Source organism: Rhinolophus sinicus, chromosome 14 (genome assembly GCF_057876585.1).
Source record: "Rhinolophus sinicus isolate RSI-liver-muscle chromosome 14, RSI-T2T, whole genome shotgun sequence".
NCBI classification, from domain to species: domain Eukaryota; kingdom Metazoa; phylum Chordata; class Mammalia; order Chiroptera; family Rhinolophidae; genus Rhinolophus; species Rhinolophus sinicus.
The window spans coordinates 55,052,797-55,065,462 of record NC_142514.1 but is presented as its reverse complement, the minus strand read 5'-3'; the positions used below and the strand labels follow the sequence as shown (position 1 = coordinate 55,065,462).

Here is a 12,666-nt window from a genome sequence, read left to right as displayed (position 1 = left end):
TCTGTGAAAAAGCATGTCACTTCTTGGCGTGAACATACAGCAATAAATCAGAAAACTTGGCTCATAAAACCATTGACCTGTGGGTGCAGTAAACATTTATGGACAACTGTAGAATCATCAACTGTAAACCAATACTAAGTTTAGTGCCACTGAAAGTATTTATTATGCTACCATCATATCGAACAAGTGTTGTGTTCACTTAAGATATATATGATATGTTAACTTAGGAAATTATTTTGTGCTTATGTTGTGTGCATGAATTACATAGAATCATTGTTTTTGGCCTCTAAATTCATTTACTTATAAAAATATTAGTTGTAATTCTACAATTAATGTGAAAAAATAGTACAGTGTAAAATTAATCTTTACCTAGCTCAAAAGTACTCAGTCAGCACAAGTTCTATAATATATAAGCCTTGATCCTTAATGTTGGGTTTTGCAAATCTTCACATAACTGACACATTATAACTGTTAAATTATATTACTACTTAAGCATCTTCCTGTATTTATTAAAGTTTGGAATAAACATTTTAGATAAATGGCAATATGTAATATATGTAATTATAATATGTAAATTAATTAATTAACAAATTGACTATTTCTCTCTAAACTGTCACATTGGTCTCACATTTAGGTTCTGCTGATGCTGTTTACTAATGCTGTTGTATTAATATTCATGAATTAATTCCTGCAACAAACATTAATTGCAGGCTTACTATGTACAACTATGAGGCTGTGTGATGTAGCTGTGAGATATAATTTAAAAAAATACTGTCAAAAGTGATCAAATGCTAGAGGAGAGGAACAAACAGCTCAGAAAAGAAGGGCTTGATGACTTGCCTTTGTGAGAGTCAGAGGAAGCTGCACGGAAATCCTGCTATGGGACCTGGACCTTGAAGACCGAATGAGACATCATATGAGTAGGGCATTCCAGAGAGTGAAGTTACAGTGGTGTTAAAGGACCTTGTGGGTGGAAAGGAAAGCTCACTGAGGCCAGACTGCACAGTGGGTTGGTTGAAAGAGTGGCAGGAAGTGACAGTCTTAATACGTTGAGACCCAGTTTCTGGAGGGCTTTCAATTCCAAACTAGGTTTGGAGTATAGGTGATGAGGCAATGAAACATTTCTTTCAGCAGAGAAGTGAAACAAATGAGCAGAACTGTTTTAGAAAGATGATGTTGCTAAAAATGTGGAAGATGGATTAATGAGCTGGAAAACATTGGAGGTAGGAGGTCAATTAGGAAGCTGGTGCCAGAGGGTGTCCGGTAACAGCAGTGGTAGAAATGCTGGGGAGATGCAGCTGTCCTCAGAGATATGCAAGAGGGAGAAAGAGTGAAACTGACGGAGTGAGGAGGGATGAAGGAAAAATTGCCCAGAGCGACACCGAGGTTTCTAGCTTGGTGGGTGGTGTGTGCGTTGCAGGAGACCAAGAACATCAATATGGGCTGGAAAAGAACCTTCAAGTGGTGGAAACTGTCTGATAGAGTGGTTCTCACAAGCTTCCAAGGATTAAATGAGTGCAGGGATAGATAGAAATCAGTCTTGACCCAGAGGACAAAGACATTGGTGGTCTTGGTGAAAGTAGATTGAGCCATGGCGATGAGGGTTGGTGGGAGTCGGTGACTGCAGTGGGTTGGAAGTAAAGGGAAGATGGAAAACGGTTGATAGTAAAACTAATAAAGTTTAGTGATCAGTGGGTGAGAGAACAGGAAAGGAGGAGAGAAGAAAGGGAAAAGTGAAAAAGAGGATCGGTGATACTTACGTAGGGAATGACAGTCTGCGGGATCTCAGGGCAGCAGGAGGGGAACAAGAACAGTTTAAAAACACTTTTTAAAATACTCTCAAATATGACTGAAGGACTTCAACTCGAGTTATAAACACCTTATGTTTCCATGAGGTTTAGTTTTCAATGATATGACTAATATATTGCAGAAAATTTGGAAAACACAGCAAAGTAGAAAAAGGGGAATAATCACATATAATGCCTCTTCTCAGAGATAACTATTTACATACTCACATTTCTTTTTACTCTCTATTTTGATACATTAATTAAAGCCTGCTATGTTTTGAGAGGAACATGGTTTTATGAAAAAATAAGCAAACAAAAATATGTGGAAGTTAGTGTAAGAAAGACCAAAGCTCAACCACTGACTAACTGTGCGGCAAGTTCACGATCCTCTGCCTCAGCTTCTTCATTTGTAAATGAGACTGCGTAGCCATTACTATTGTTGAAGACGAGATGATGCACGTGAAGTACTTTCCCAGCATGGGAACAGCCACACAATATGAACTTGATCAATTAAGTTGTATTTCTGTGCAATTCTGTATCCTCCTTTTTCCTGCATTACATGCATTTTCCATTTGTCTTAAAAAAACAAAATCTTTATGGACCTTATTTTAATGGTTATATTCTATTCCATTACATGGATGTGCCAAAAACGTAACTCTTCTCTTTAAGATTTATATTGCTTCTGAATGTTTGTTTTTATGAGGACAACAACAAAAGAACTTTCAGCCAGGATCTTTGTGCATAACACATTTTTTTTTTTAATTCAGATTTCCTCTTAGGTTTAGAAGGGAAATTTATTGGTTGAAGGGTAGGGACACTTTTAACTGTCTAATATATGTTAGCAATTGGATTTTCAAAGAGTAGTACCAATTTATATTCCCACTTGCACCTTTAAGCAGGTGATTCTTCTCCATTTCAATGACAAGAGGGGTAATTGAGAATACAGTTAGTTGGTGGCATTATTTTCTTCTTAAAAACTTGTTGCCATAATTGATATGGTTCTCTTCTCCATTCTTTCCTGTTATCGTAGCGTTACCATCAGCTTGAAATAAGAAAGAAACTGGAGACCTTAGCTAGGAAAGAGCGAATTCAGAGACTTAAGGTAAGGAGCTACCTAACTCTCTTTTACTTCATAATATTATTTTATGATTTTGAATGCCAATGGTGCTATTATTGAAGTTGCTTGGGGTACTTTACTTTGGGATACTCATATCTGAAGTCAGATGTTGGTTTCACCAAGCCTAAATCTTGTTCACTGTTATTTTAGAAGATCATGACAAAATAGGAGCTGCCTATGCAAAATAAGTTTTATAAGCACAAATCTTTTTTTTAATTTTTTTTTATTGTTCACAAAAAGTATTTCATTATTGAAAAACAAAGGAAACCATGAAGTCATATTTGAGGAGGCTTGCAAAGTGCTCCTAACCTAGCCTGCGGTTTGATTCACCTCATAGCTCGCACAAATCTTTAAAGAAAAACCTTGAAAACATTATTTTTAAGCTTGAAATTTTGCTTTTGTGTTTTCTTTATTGATATGTGATAAAGGCTGAAGGATTTTTGCTTTTTGCCTTAAGGAGGTAAAAAAAAAGTGATGGTGATATTCCCAATGTGATGGAAAACAGGGCAAAATAAAAATTATCCAATGACACATTTTCATGCACATGTGACCCTTGAAAATACTATATGGGAGGAAAGATGGACCTTAGGAAACATAAGCATACGATTTAGATACTTTGTACAAGGCATTTAAAAATTCCCTGTTTGTTTTTTATTTTTGCATTTAATACCCTTCTTTGAAGTGCACTTATAAAATACATAAATTTGAATCAAGGGATGAGAGATTCAATTACACGTGTTTGAAAGGTTTCAGTTTAGGTTGGCAGTTTTACTCTATTTCTTGAGACATTTAAACTCATACATTCTTCATTTTCAGTGTCTTATTACAAATGTGGGGCCTAAGACCCATTTCACAAACTGATGAATATTTGTAAAGCTTCTGTAGAATGGCTTGCCGTATATGACAGTCATTTTTCTCTCTTACTTGATAGACTCAAATCTGTCTGTTTTGTCATGGTCAAAATATAATCTTGTTACAAAAGTGTTGTTAAATAACAGAAGATAGGTCAGTTTTTCAAGATCAGAAGAGTTTAGTGTATAGAGATTTGTGGTTAATTCAACTCTGCCAATATTGTGCTATATCAAGGACTGAGTTACAGATTCTATAATTTACTGTTGAAATGTTGATGGAGAAAAATGGTCACTGGAAATAACGAGTGACTAGCACGGCCTGAAGCAGTGCGCTATCCACTGTCGCTCAGATTGCCAGACCCACTAACAGATATATGGGCATGTTACAGCATTGGAAGATTTGGGATAGATACTGCAGTTTCTCCTTGTATGATTTTGTTTGTAACAATTTTCACTTGAGAGCTGTACTTGGTGAAAGAGCAATGTTTTGGCCTTTTTAATGCAAGCCTTTTGCCTAGGGCATTATTTAATTAATTTTTAAGGGAAAAAGTAATACTGTCTGGTAGTCTCTTGATCAGAGTAGTGGGGAGTGTTGTGCCTCTTGTAGTGATTTCCTGAAAGCATATTAACAAATATTGTTGCTAAAACGGAGGATACACTGCATCTGTAGCTACTTCTTTGAGTCCAACTCTTTCTTTGAATAAAGCAGACTCAGTTTCCTGCCTTTCACGACCACACCTGATACCCTCGTACATCAATGGAAACCTTTTCTGATTATCGAGATAGGCCTCGGAAGGAACACTCTCTTTTGCAAGTAATGAGAAAGAAATTCTACAGTCATGAAGTATCTCTTACCTAGTACTAACCTAACCTAGATTACTAATTATGCATCAATTTGTGAAATCACGTTCTTATTCTAGGGAGAGCCCACAAGATGGTCTATGGAAAATAACATGCCAGTCCTGTCTCCCCACCCCCCGGCGGGCCCAAAGACTAACCGCGGCCATAGCGTTCTGGTTGATGAAGGACCTACCCGTCCAATAACACGGGTGAGTCAAATTAGACACTGTGATGCACGTCCTAACTAATTAATCTATAATTTCTTGTTACTTTCAGAAAGAATGCTATGGGTACATGTCTGTATAATCCTGGGAATCCTACTGAATGAAAACACAGTCTTGTACCTATTCAACTGTCTCTACTGAATGCCCCACCTGTATTCAATACAACCCCTGTCAGATCCATTTGCTTGTTACTACTGAATTGGTTTTGTTGAAGTACAGAGTGCTTGTTATTACATGCCCAAATACCTTCTCTTGCTATATGTCACCTATAGAAAAGCTCAGACTCTTTTACCTGACGTTTAAGACCCTAAGCCATATTATCTCAGTTTAGCTATCCCCACAATTATCCTTTAGCAGCCTAGCAAAATTGAACTACTGCTTGTTCCACACATGTTACATATTTTCTGACCTCTGGATTTTGTTCTTCCTGTTCCCTCTACTCTTACCTTATTTGTCAAGCTTATTTATGCTTTACAGTACCAAGTTGAATGGTACTGTATAGCATGTTGGGCCAGATACTTATATTTGTACTTCTTTTATCAAAAATATGTACACATCATGTAAGATAAAAATAAGTAAATGTACAGAAATTACATATTTAAAAAAATTGCACACCGACCTTTCATTCCAGTGTGACTCATTTATAACCTAAAGGTGGTATTTGCTTGAAGGAAGATACAGTAGCTTGAAACAATGTAGATACAAGAGAAGACCCGCAAAATATTTGCTGGAGGTTGATGGTTTAAGATTTAAATGAATTGCTTAATTACATCTTTATTCTTGCTTTGTGTAGCCTAACATATTTCCTTGTTAGCATGAACATTTTTTTGGATTGCACAATATTTATAGAGAAATTACAGTGCTTTCACAGATTGTTAAAGTAGGTTCATCACATATACTGTTAATATTTGACATTTTTCAAAAGGTAAATATGTTTTGACATTTCCTGGTGAACAGCTCCAGATATGAAAAGCAACCGTCTTCCCTTTGTCGCGAACGTATTTCCAGGCTTCATTTAAATGTATATGTACACAAATAGTTCTTTTATTAGGTGGCAAATTCACTAGACTCTCAAAAGCTTAACCTGGGTGAAACAAAAGAAACAATCAATTGCTATTTTCTATCTTCCCACCTGTTTCAGAGAGGAAAAAACCCTTGAAAGGCTTTCTTTTCAATTTTCCAGTTGAACACCCTCAATAAGTAGTTTATGATACATCCAGGAAATCTTAATGTGGCAGGAATGAGAAAGTAATTTAAAAATTACAGGATACACTGACACCAGCACGTTAGAAGCCTTTCTGTCTGGGAAGCCACAATTCTTTCCTTGGTCACCCCCTGTGGTGCTTCTGCACAGTAAAGGATACCTATTGTCATCTTGGAATTGTAGCTTCCATTCTACACAAATTCAAGTCCTCCTTTTTGTTTTCCCAACCTGGATACATATCCTTTAAATTTGACTTTCGACCTCCAAGTGCCACTGAAATTTAGATAATCTTTTGGAATACTGCCATCTGTTTTTCCCTCTCCACCTTCTTCCGTGAATAAGGAAAGCATCCAGGGAATAGCTATTGCATTTGGTCACTAATTGGACCTAAACTTTCAAAATAACATATAGGCTTTTAGCTGCATTGTTTCCGTTAAAACTCTGCACAGGCTTGGAGAAGTCACCCCAGAGATCTTCTACTAAGAATTAGAAATGCTCAGCTAAGCTGAATAATCACCAAGTAGTGAATTTTAATTCACATTCTGGTACAATTTTGAAAATGTTAAGCTACAGTGCCATATTTATTCCAAGAAAATATATTATGAACAATTTAACATATAGCAAATTTAAGGTGGCTTCTGATGTGAACTACAACAGTTTGTAGCTCACAGCTGTTAGTTGAATGGTGCAGATTTGTTTTTAGAGATAAATGTAATCAGTTAAACATTTGACTGCCACATTCATCTAACTGAATGATATCTGTATGCAAATGTGGGGAAGTAAAATTTAAAGCACCACCGCCAATAGATCTTGTTCTAGTTTATAGTAATCTGCTTTTTTTGAATTCCTGCATTAGATTTTCAGTGTTTTTGTGTTCAGTTGGATTATTTGACAGCAAAGAGTCTTAAGGCATATTTGTTTTACAGAGTTCAAAGGAATTCTTTTGGGCGGTCTGATTCCCTTGTTCAGAAACCTCTAGTTTGATTTCTCTTTGTGGGTTAAGACCTTTCACTTTTGGGTCCCTATAGGTTTATGTCCTTTTTCTTTAAATTCTGTTCCAGTCTATCCACTTGGTTTCCTAAATTGGCGGCCATGCTATAGATTTGTGTGCAGAGACCCCAAATAACAATGACTTAAACATAAGGATGCCCTTTCCACACCAACACACATACATGAGTCTCAGCTCCTGTGCCATCTCTACTCCATAAAGTCATCCAAAGCTCAGACTCCTTTTGTGTCATTGATTTGCCAAACTTTATGTGCTTCCTTCATCCACATAAGCCAAGATAGTGTGTCACCATGTGGATATTTCAGTCGGAGGGACGGGGGTGAAGGGAAAGTGAGGGCACACTTCTCTCTAAGGGTGTGATCAGCAAGTTTCATGTATCACTTCTGCTCACATCTTACTGGCCAAAACTGAGGTATACATCTATACAGAGTTGCTGGGAAATATAGTCTTTATTTGTGATAGCTGTGTTCCCTGATAAAAATTCTATTACTGGTGAAGAAAGGAAAACAGATATTGGGGAATCTTATCTTTGCCTCCCTTCCCATGTCTGGCTCACAACTGGCTCTCTGCTTATTTGGATGTTCAGATTTCCCATTCCTCTTCTCTGCTCCTCCAGTTCCTTTTCTTGCTTGTCCATTTGGGCAAAATAGAACCGCTTCTGTGAAACTTTAATTTTTACTAGTTTCATTGGCTTCTTCAAAATAACGTTTAATTCTAAGTTCTGTTAGTTCTCAGGTATTTTGTTGTTATTATATTTTGGTATTTTGTTGTTAATACTGGTAGCATTTGTGTGGTTCATTTGGCACTATTTGTCTTGTCACCATTAGAAGTTGAAAATTACATTTTAATCTCTTCATAGTGCCCATAGTTGGAATACAATAAATATGGACAATAAAATCAGAGATTTAGCAATATATGACGTTGTCGGGATGGCATGAAGACCAATTTTTGGTGCTAGAAGCTGCTGTATTATTTTTCATGTATGTACAGAGCACTTTTCCAGAGTTGAATATATTGTTCACAATTCTTTACAGACAATATATTAAGCCTTATTCATGAGTCATTTATATACTATCCTTCTCACACCCTGTTATCCAGATATGCATGTGTTTTCTACTGTTTTATTGTAATAAAACAGTTGGGCCAAAAGCCTTGTTTTTTCCCACTTTTCAAACATTGCTGATCTTTATACTAAACTCATAATGTTCTGTCAGTTCCCCAAAAGGCACTTTTAATTCTCCATACTGGCACTTTTGGTATTCTCTGCAGTATATTCTTGATTAGAAAGTGCATCAGTCAGGGTCTCAGCAATAAACAGATGGCTCAAACAAATAGGGTAATTAGGAAGGATTTAATAAGAAACTATTTACAAAGATGCAGGCAGAGTGAAGGAAAACCAACTAGGGATGTTTAACATGCTGGGATTAGCCCAATGGGTAGAAACACCACCTCGGCCTAAGGGGGAGAGGGAGGGATTGCATACGAGAACCAATGGGCAGTACTTGGAAGCTAGGAGAGGACGTCCTGACAGGAGCTGTGGGCTTTGGCAGAGGGGCACAGCTGGCGCGTCACAATCTTTGTGAGAAGCGTCCAGGAGAAATAAGCCTCAAATCTCATTCCTTCCTGTCTTTTGATCTCGGGCCAGTGCCTTTCATTGGCCAAATCTAACTGGAATCCTCAAGTTAGTTGGTGTGGTCCATAAGGAAATGACCCCCAGAGGCCAGAGTGGGGCAAAGAAGGCAGAGAAGAGGGGCAAATGGGAAATAGCCAGCCTGCAAAACATCTCCATTTTTACACGGAGTTTTCCAAAGTTGCCAGTTACTATTTTCCAGTTTTGTTTTCCTAATATTTCAAGGAAGAGGTTGACTAAATAGTAATTCATTCCAGTTAAGCATCCACATTTCCTTTTTTTTTTTTTGAATCATATTGCTTGTACTTCAGCACTAATCTTAAGACTTAAAGGACTCACAGTAGAATTTATGTTGAAAACATTCAAACAGAAATGAGTCCATTCCAATAATATCCATTTAGATCTCTAAAATAGGAACATTATTCAACTTAACATTTAATTGAGCAAAGCCATTCCATGCGCAGCATAAATTAGGTATTGTCAGTGAGTTTACAGTGTAAATGAAACTCAGGAACCTTACAGAGAACAACTCTTTTGTCTAGGATACTCTATAATTGTGGCATTTTGTTATGTAGAGGACTTCCACACCATATGTTTTAAAAAATACTTTGGGTCATAAGGGTATGTATAATGGAAAGACATAATTAAAGTTTAATCTGTTCGGTAAAAAGGCACCATTAATTACTCTAGTCAATTTGTTGGGTTATTAATTGGTTCTGGAAACGTGTCAAGATACTAATTTAAATGGAATTTTTTTCCCTTAATTGTCTAGACAGCCCCTCGACCATACACTGCCCCAGGAAATATGCAGCCTCCAATTCGGTTACAGCCTCTTCCCAGTAATCCTGCAGTAGGAACTGTTCCAAAGATAACTCCGGGGTCCAGATCAAAAACCTCATTGCTGGAAAATGAAGCTCCATTTCCCATTGGGGTAAATGTTATTTCTCCAAGAAATACCTTTTTATTGTTGATTCGAATATGAGATGATCACAGTTATTCAGATGTTACATTTAACTAATCTGCTTAGTGAAATTTATGGCGTGTACTTATTAAGCACTTACAGTGCACTTCTGTTTATCTTACTCTAGTGAGAAGGCCTATCATTTCTGGGTTAGTGAGCATAGGGAGTAAGGAATAGATGTGTATTAATATAAAGTGATCGTTCATTAATTTGAAGGGTTGTATGAAAAACAAAGAGGAACTTTTTATAGCCAGATGTGACTTCTATCAGAGAAGACATAGTGTTGACTGCTTCCAAATTTTAAATGCATGAAACCTAGAAAATGAAACTTTCCAAGAATAGGTTTGCATTTGCATGCTGGCTTACTTTACCATCAGTGTATGAAATTGCTTCAAGTTTGACTCTGGAGAATGTTGGATATAGAATGAAAAGAATGTCCATCTTTAAAAAATGATGAATTAATCACACACAGGAGCTTGCCTCTGCTTCCTTTTCAAGGTTATGACTCAGGTAATTTTCGCTTATTGTAATAGAGGACAGGAAGAAGGTATAGTAAAACATAGGAGTTACTTAAACAGAAAGGAATAATTAGGATATTCATTAATTTGGCAGGGTGTTGTTTGTATTTCTGACACCAAGGAGAAACATTTGCCAGCTTAAGAAAAAAAACTGTAATAAGTACAATAGTCATTATGTTCAAATGGGTGAATTTAGTTCCATCATTTTTTAGGAAACATGAGATATATGAAATTAAGATATTTTTGTCTGAAAGTGATGGATAACCTTGACACTAAGAAATTAATTCAAATAAATGATTGCGTTTCACAGTAAAAGTATGAATATAATTATAAATGATAACTAATATTTTAATCATTTAAATGCTTTTCAGCTTATATAGCACTTTTCACAAACCTTATTATAGGTAATTTAATAGTTTCTCAGAAAGCAGGAGAAATTAAACCAAAATGGTGACATATTTTCTGAGGAAGACTGAGTAGAGCTAGGCAGGAACTTACTGAGTCATAAGTCAATTAGGTTGACATCTGGTCTCCACTTTGAAGGCCTAGCCGTTTCCCGTTTAAGTGGTGTCCAGGAATGGTCAGGTCCTGAGAGATTGTATCAGGTTAACTAAAATAACTCAAAACAAACTAATTGTTTTGTGTCTAGTAAACCAAAAATGGGGGTAAAATCATAATCAGGGACCATTAATGTACAAGATATCAAATAATCAAAGCTATCAAAGCTTGTAGAAGTGGTGTATCTTCTTCCGATGGGCAGACCTACATGGGAAGCCATATCACAATGAGAAGGTTGCCTGGTGAGCATGGAATCAGAATGAAGGGATATGGTGGAATGGAATGTCAATGGCATCAGGCTAAGATGGCTTGATGCACCTATCTCATTTTAGGGATGGGATTGCCAAAGGTACCAGACAACTCAAAGGTCTTTGGCTAAAAGCTTCTGTATGCTCCAGGAATAACTTGGCCATTAGGACTAGAAATATTCAAAGTCCAATGGATGAAATTTCCTCTCCCCTATATAGTACTTGGATGGGCATTTTCCGTGTTTGCCAAGGTGATTATATTCTTTTCTAAGCTCCTATAATTATTATTTTACTATATTACTTCAATAGACATATTTTCCTATTAGATATATGAATACTATCAATCAGGTAATCAAGTTCTGCTGACTAGGAAGGGTTTATTTATTTATTTTTTCTTTCAAGTGATTTTCCAAATCTGATCTGAGCCACTGTGTGGATTTATTTACTAAACATACACAGGGCCTTTGATTTTCCTGTTTTCAAGTTTTGGAGTGTGCGTGATTGAGCGATAAGCACTTAATGGTAGCTTACATGGCTGACAAGATTGAGAATGATCCCATATTAATTTAAACTAGCTAAACTTACACTGTTCGTTCAGTAAATATTTATTGGGCACTTACTATGGACTAGATACTGCTCTAGGCATTGGTGCTATATTAATTATCAAGGCAGACAAAAGTCTCTAACTTATTAGAGGTTATACTATAATGTACATAGAGAAAATATAGTGCCAGAAAAGACATATAATTTTTTTGATAGCATTAATGATAAAAATGATTTAATATAAAACCAGACAAGAAATTCCTAAAGAATAGTAGTCTGCATGATTGCTGAATATGTAGTGAGTACCTGCTAAATTTGTATTTCTTTCTTAAAGATTAAAGGATATAGTATGTATGTGGTAACTGTTTGAAGGAACAACAGACAAGCAGGTTGAACTTTCTAAGTATCAGGAGTGAGAGTCTTTGATTTAGTCAAAAGCAATTTGGTCAAAAACGGGCTACTTGAAATGCTACTGAGTAAAAATAATGACTTGAATGAAAATGATTATCCATAAACTGAGAGTTTCTCATACACCATTGATAAAAACAGAAATCGGTACAACTATTTGTGAAAGCAATATGGGAATATCTGTCAACATTTTAAATGAACATGGTCAAACATCTTAACATATAGGAATTTTTCCTAGGAGTACACACATATGTGGAAAGAGATAAATGAAAAAATATTTAGTATTATAATGGTGAACAACTGGAAGACACCTAAGAATTTAATAGGATATTGTTTAAAAATGTTATAATATATTAAAGAGTGTTTTAAAAAATAAGGTAGAATTATTTGTACTGGCATGGAAAGATATCCAAGATACTTTGGGCTAAAAAAGTGAAGGAACAGCTTGTTAATTTTTTAAAAAAATTATTAAATCATTTCCAAATAAGGTATGCAACTGACTGATAACTACTTAGAAATTAAAAAAAAAAAAATCCCCAAACCCAACAATTTCTCGATTCATTCATTTTATTGTTCTTATTATTTTCACTTCTTTTAATTTATTATTTGTCATTATAGTAATAATTCACACCATAGCAGAAAAATGGAAAATGTAGGAAAAGAAAAATAAGAACATAAATAACACCTGCAATTTCAACCATTTTAACAATTCTAAACTCTTTGGTGACTATTTAAATTCCTTTCTGTTCACATAAATATCTTCAATCA

General features: G+C 35.8%; 1 protein-coding gene across 4 annotated transcripts in view; it reads left to right on the top strand.

The window, feature by feature from the left end:
* Positions 1-12,666, top strand: part of ERICH3 (glutamate rich 3) — a 112,275-nt gene that overhangs the window by 33,451 nt on the left and 66,158 nt on the right. For 2 of the 4 annotated variants that reach the window (XM_088791204.1, XM_019743774.3), the window contains exons 4-6: positions 2,818-2,889; positions 4,676-4,804; positions 9,435-9,593. In XM_088791204.1, the coding sequence (XP_088647330.1) occupies positions 2,818-2,889; positions 4,676-4,804; positions 9,435-9,593 (360 nt within the window). Of the gene's footprint in view, positions 1-2,817; positions 2,890-4,673; positions 4,805-9,434; positions 9,594-12,666 lie in introns of those variants that run through there. The other 2 variants (XM_074334952.2, XM_019743775.3) reach the window with 2 other exon arrangements.